Here is a 6,723-nt window from a genome sequence, read left to right as displayed (position 1 = left end):
TTTTTTTTTTTTTTTTTTTTTGCGGTACGCGGCCTCTCACCGCTGTGGCCTCTCCCATCGCGGAGCACAGGCTCCGGACACGCAGGCCCAGCGGCCATGGCCCACGGGCCCAGCCGCTCCGCGGCATGTGGGATCCTCCCAGATCGGGGCACGAACCCGCGTCCCCTGCATCAGCAGGCGGACTCTCAACCACTGCGCCACCAGGGAAGCCCTTTGGTGGTTTTTTTTACCCAAATAATAGTTTATGATTTCTTATCATAAATTTTAAAGTTAGGCAGGTTGTTTTTTAAATGCTCTGCTTATTTTTCTCCCCCAAATAATTAACTAAAGTTCGTTTTTAATGTTCTGTCCCTGTTGGTGATTGTGCTGGGTCTTTGTAGGTTAGAGTTTGGGGAGCCAGTACCAAGGCTGCGTGTTTATTTTCAGCTGCTTCTTTCTCTGTAATTAGGCCATGCTGTCCAGAGAGGGCTGGTGCTTCAGTGGCTTTGCTTGTCTTCCAAACACCCAGATTCCCTCAAAGCCCACATGGTCAAGGGACAATCAGTTCATCAACAAATAGTTCCTTATGCCTCCTCCATGCAGGCGCTGTGGGTGATGCTATAAATGTGACGTAAATTCAGTTTTTGCCCCCAAGCGGGGGCAAAACATATTAAAATAATTATAATCTTATAATCTTAATTGGACAGTTTTTTTGGAGGGACTACTAGGTTCCCAGGGAGATACTAGACTCTAGGGATATTGCAGTAAATAAAACATAGTCCTTCCCTTCAAAAAGGCTGCACTCTCCTAAGGATGACAGATACATAATGATGATGCTAATCATGATAATGAAGTAATGGTGGCACTAAGTTATTGTAGTTAGTTATGTGCCTGGCTGTGTGCCAAGGTCCACGCTTTATGTCATTCATCCTTCCAGCCCAATGACTGTTAGCATCCCCGTTTCACAGATGGGGAAACTGAGGCCTAGATCGATTGAGTAACTTCGATCACACAGCAAGTGGTAGGCAATGATTCAAATATGAGTTTTTGTGAATCCAGAGGCTAACTCTTAATCAGCATTTTATAATCCATCTTCAAGAAATTGGAATACACAGCTGTAAGTGCTTCAGTTAAGTGTAAGCAAGGTACAAGTGATAATAAGCATAAGAGATGGCCAAATAAAACCCCATCAGAGTTCATAAAGAGAGACTTTCTTGCTCCTGGGGTGATTAGGGAAGAAACAGGGAGTATTTAGACCTGAGGAAGTGGGATTCCAGAGCGCTCCAGCTGGTCAGGAAGGCCTTTTCCTCATCTGCCTGTTGAAATCCACGTAAGTTTAGACCCCGCTCACCCAGCCAGAGAGATCCCAACTCCCCTGTGTGCCCACAGCAGCATTGTGGTCCTCCAGCACCTCACAAGTCTCGCAGTTACTTGTGTACTTGTGTGGTCCCCGGGTCCACCCCTCACTCACCTCCGACCGCTGGCACTAGATTGCAACATGTGGACAACATTTCGAGTCTCGTATGGAAGGTTTTCTCATAATTGGGAACTCAACTGAGAACCTTGCCTCTCATCTCCAGTATCAGTCGGTGTTATATTTGTCCACAGACATCACTAGACTGTGAGCACCTTGGTTGTGTACACGAGGTTCCTGGAGCCCAGTACCAGCATATAGTGTGTGTTCTCTGAATGCTTGTTGAAGGAATCCACCTAGAAAAACCCCTGACATTTCTGCTGTAGATTCTAACTCACAAAGCACTTGCACATATGCGCTGAGAACACCAGAGCATAGTAACGAGACCATGGAATGTCCGTACAAGACCTTGAGCCATATTCTGACTCTGCCAAGCTCTCTGACCTTGAACAGCTCACCTAACCCCACTGGACTTCAGTTTCTCTTCCACATGACGGCAGAAATAAGCCCAGTAGGATTTTTCATGGGCTATAATAAGGTAATATCAGGTGCTTAAGAAGTAGTACCTGTCATCATTTCAGTATCTAATTTGAGCCAGACTGTCCTATAAAAAGAATTCGGAATTTGTGCTTTTAAAAAATCATGTTTAAAATCTATTCACACCAGCCTTCAGAAAACTTTCTATGCTGATTTGAGATTTTTTTCTCCCCACACCTTCTGTTGACTAACCCCCCGCCCACTGCTCCATGAGTCAGAGACTCTTATTAGAGACAAAATGAAAATCCCCTCTCCTGCTTTAGAATTAAAACAGGAAGATAATTCTATCTACCCAGTAACATGAGATCGAGTTACACATGTCCCTGGCATGGTTTGAACTCTGCACAATTCATTTTTGCCCCCATCTTTAGATGCCTGAGTCTTTTGTCTTGATCAGGTTGTGTGTGTGCTATCTGGATGGTATGTACAGGATGTGTGTGTAGTGTTATGTAGTGGGTATGTACGTGGTGTGGGTATGTACGTGGTGTGCGTATGTGCTGTGTGTGGGGGCTCTGTGTGTTGTGAGGTGTATGTGTTGTGTGTGTATATAGCGTACGTCTTGGGGATGTGTGTGGGGTGTGTTAGGCTTGGAATGGCACTGGGAATGTGAATATATGTGGAGCCCTTCTGAAAAGGCACCATAAAAGGATCAAGTATCCCTGAAGTCACTAGCAAATCCCACGTGCAGAACCTCGTGTTTCCGTCAAGTCCTGCGCATCAGCACGTTGGTATTTTAACACGCTCCTTCTCTGTCTTCAGTCCGAGCTACATAGTCCTTGGGCAGCTTCCTGACACTGATGTGTACATTGACATAGACGCGTATGAGGAGGTAGGACCTTCTTCTATCATTTTAAATGGTTGTAAGCATGTGATGTGACTGGCCAACTAGATATATTTTTACTTAGGACAAAGAGTGGGGTGGAGAGCAGGGAGGTGTGGTGGTCAAAGCGACAAGCCTGAACTTCAGTTTACAGTCTGGATTCAGTTTTACAGTTTATACTACACATCAGTTACACAACCTCCTAATATTTATTTTTCCTCCTTTTTTAATGAGGATAAACATATATTCTTGGACTTAAAGTATATGTTTACAAAATACTGAGACTGTTTGCCAGGGTGGTCTGTATGGGCATGATTTCCTTCTGATGAGTGTAAACTGGTGGTAAAATACTAGTATTAGCAGTGTAAAATGTAGGTGGTGGGGCTGTGGAATTCTCCCGCTTCATTTTTTTTCCTGCTTCACTTTCTTAATATATAAATTTTTCTGTTCTATTTTATTTATTTTTGGCCACATTGGGTCTTTGTTGGCAGTGCACGGGCTTCTCATTGTGGTGGCTTCTTGTCGCAGAGCACGGGCTCTAGGCGCACGGGCTTCAGTAGTTGTGGCTCACGGGTTCTAGAGCGCAGGCTCAGTAGTTGCGGCACACGGGCTTAGTTGCTCTGCGGCATGTGGCATCTTCCCGGACCGGGAATCCAACCCATGTCCCCTGCATTGGCAGGCGGATTCTTAACCACTGCACCACCAGGGAAGCCCTCCTGCTTCTTCTTTTTTTTTTTTTTTTTGTAGTACGCGGGCCTCTCACTGTTTGTGGCCTCTCCCGTTGCGGAGCACAGGCTCCGGACGCGCAGGCTCAGCGGCCATGGCTCATGGGCCCAGCCACTCCGCGGCATGTGGGATCTTCCCGGACCGGGGCACGAACCCGTGTCCCCTGCATCGGCAGGCAGACTCTCCACCACTGTGCCACCAGGGAAGCCCCATGAGGCTTCTTGATAAAATTTTCACTCTGTTTCACTTGGGTCCATTTTCACTCCTGCCTACGTTCTGTGAATCAACCAGTATCAGCCGCTGTTCATTTTATTCGGCTGCTTGTCACAGTCTGAGTGGCAGCTTCGCCTTTCCTACCCACTTCTTTTTTTTTTTAATATTTCAGTTTCTTCTTTGTACTTTATGGTAAAAATGAAACAAAGAAAGACTTTTAAAAGAAATGAAAAGGTGTGCATTCTTGAAGGCGTTCTGCTCAGCACGCATTTCTCCAGAGCATGAGTAGGTCAGCTAGAGTGACATTATTTTATTTAAACACTGTCAGAGGGCCCTTAGCAACTTCTGTATTAATTCTCAAGTTAGAAGAGGGAGGCAGTTGCTGTTTCGATTCTGAAATATTTCCATATATTAAATTCACTAACATTTTATTTCTCAGGTGAAAGAAGTTCCTGGAATAAAAATATTCCAAATAAATGCCCCAATTTATTATGCAAATAGTGACTTATATAGCAGTGCATTAAAAAGAAAGGTGAGTCACAAGAAACTAAGGGTGATTATTTCTGAGCAGGGAATCTGAGGATTGATAGGCATGGGGGGGGTCACTTAAATGTCTTGGTATACCTTTTATACTATTTGTTTTTCTCCGCCTCTATTTTTTAAATTGTGGTATAATATACATAACTTAAAATTTATCTTTTTTGTTTTATTTTTCTTTACATAACTTAAAATTTATCATTTTAACCATTTGGAACTATACAAGTCAGTGGATGGAATTAAGTACATTCGCATTGTTGTGTAACCAACACCGCTATTCATTCTCTTTTATCATATGCATGTATTACCTATTCAAAAATAATTTTTTTAAAAAAAGCGAAGAACTAATTTTAAATTTCTTATTCTTGGGTTCCTTTGATCATGATTAGGACTCCACCCCACACTCTCCAGCAAGGAGGAAAACCTTCCAGTCAACCCACAGAGTCTCTGAGAGATCTAAGTTTGAAAAATACTACTTTAAAATTCTCTTTAATATTTAGCTTCTGGTTGTCTTGAATCAAGACCAAGAATAAGAAAAGTTACTACTGTTCTTTTAACGAGGGATAACCCAGTTCAGGGCATCTGAGGGAAAGATAGAGCAAGGGTTATGGTGATAATTAGGCATAGAAAACAGTCAGATGGAGAGATTTGAAGATTAATTGCTTTGGGTGGGTTTCTGGGAGCCAAGAAGTTATTTTTGCATATATTGCCTTTCTGTAAAGACTGGAGTGAACCCAGCCTTCATATTGGGAGCAAGAAGAAAGGCCATGAAGAAGTATGCTAAGGAAGTTGGAAATGCCAACATGGCCAATGCAACCGTCGTCAAAGTGGTGAGTGATCCCTTCATTGTAACTTTCCCTTGTCTCTTGATCTGCAGTGCCCCCCACCTTTATTCATGATTGAAGGTTTTTTTTGTTTTGTTTTGTTTTTGCGGTACGCGGGCCTCTCGCTGTTGTGGCCTCTCCCGTTGCGGAGCACAGGCTCCGGACACGCAGGCCCAGCGGCCATGGCTCACGGGCCCAGCCGCTCTGCGGCATGTGGGACCTTCCCGGACCGGGGCATGAACCTGTGTCCCCTGCATGGGCAGGCGGACTCCCAACCACTGCGCCACCAGGGAAGCCCCATGATTGAAGTTTTAACACAGCATCAAGTCCCTAAAGTAGGAAAGCTTAGAAACAAGCTAAGTATCCTTTGTATATTAAAGATACATGGTAAGGTCAGTTATGAGAATGCTTCTGAAATAAGTAGTGATAGGAGCCCAGGAAAACATGGTTTTAAAAAGTAGAAATCACACAGTACCTTAATAAATGTTACCATTATTACTTTGTCAGAGATTCATTCAGCTGATAGTAAAAAAACCTCAAAGACTGGTTTTTGTCTGTGGTCTGTGGTCTGTCATGTTGAAGTTAATGGGACTATTTTAGAAGTTAGGGGAAAATGTATATGATGACTAAAGAGAGTGGATTTCATTGGACAAAAGAAAAAGAGGAAGAGGAGGAAGAAAAAAAGAAACAGCTAAAACTGAATATTGTGTATATATCCTTTTTTGTCATATTACAGGGCTAGGATATAGCAAATATTTTGGAAATGGTCTGGTATAGTCAGAAACTTGAGCATATGAGGACTAATTTGTCCCTCATAAATCTTTCTCAGAACCAAAATATGAGTTGTTCATAGCGCTCTGGTTTGGTTTGATTTTTAACATAGGATGCAGAAGTAGATGCAGAAGATGGCACCAAGCCTGAGGAAGAGGAGGATGAAATAAAATATCCCCCAATAGTCACCAAGAGCACACTTCCTGAGGAACTGCAAAGATTTATGCCCCCAGGGGATAACGTCCACACCATCATTCTGGATTTTACGCAAGTCAATTTTATGGATTCCGTTGGTGTAAAAACTCTGGCAGGGGTAAGCATCATCTTTAACAAGTCTTTTAGTATCTCTGTGCCCAGTATCACCATCAGTAAAATCAGAGAATTGAACTAGGGTCCTTTTTCAACTCTCAAAATTTTGTTGTTGTTTTTGTTTTTCAACTTTTGATTGTGGAATATTTCGAAAATATACAAAATAAAGAGCAGAGTGTAATGAACCCCCGTGTAACTATCACTCAGATTCAACTATTATCAGTTCATGGTTCGATTTTGTTTCATTTATCCCCACACCCATTTTCCCCTTCTCTTATTTTGAAGCATATCCCGCTCATCATATAATCTGTAAACATTACAGTATATACCTCTTCGAGAAGATTCTTTTAAAAACCATTACCATAATACCTTTATTACACTTGAATAAAATTTGATAAGAATTCTTTGATGTTCCAAATTATCACTGTTGATATAAAAATCAAACAAAATACAGATTTTTAAATGATTAGTTCAAAATGCATAATAATTGAAGTGGAGTAGCTCAAGTGAATGAACCAGAGCATCTTATATCACTAAATACGTATTGGTAGAAAGAAACTTGCACTTCACAGAGTCAAGAGAAATTAAACTTT

The 6,723-nt window shown here is 42.3% G+C and overlaps 1 protein-coding gene across 1 annotated transcript in view; it reads left to right on the top strand.

Moving 5' to 3' along the window:
- SLC26A5 (solute carrier family 26 member 5) overlaps positions 1 to 6,723 on the top strand; it is a 51,924-nt gene that overhangs the window by 39,029 nt on the left and 6,172 nt on the right. Inside the window, exons 14-17 of the mRNA XM_027123823.1 lie at positions 2,690 to 2,759; positions 4,129 to 4,221; positions 4,949 to 5,056; positions 5,934 to 6,134. Of these exons, the coding sequence (XP_026979624.1) occupies positions 2,690 to 2,759; positions 4,129 to 4,221; positions 4,949 to 5,056; positions 5,934 to 6,134 (472 nt within the window). The remainder of the gene's footprint in view (positions 1 to 2,689; positions 2,760 to 4,128; positions 4,222 to 4,948; positions 5,057 to 5,933; positions 6,135 to 6,723) is intronic.

Source organism: Aethalodelphis obliquidens, unplaced genomic scaffold (genome assembly GCF_003676395.1).
Source record: "Aethalodelphis obliquidens isolate GAN/ISIS:26980383/991018 unplaced genomic scaffold, ASM367639v1 scaffold27, whole genome shotgun sequence".
NCBI classification, from domain to species: Eukaryota; Metazoa; Chordata; class Mammalia; order Artiodactyla; family Delphinidae; genus Aethalodelphis; species Aethalodelphis obliquidens.
Note: the sequence above shows the minus strand (reverse complement) of the source record. Positions and strands in the feature narration are given on the sequence as shown.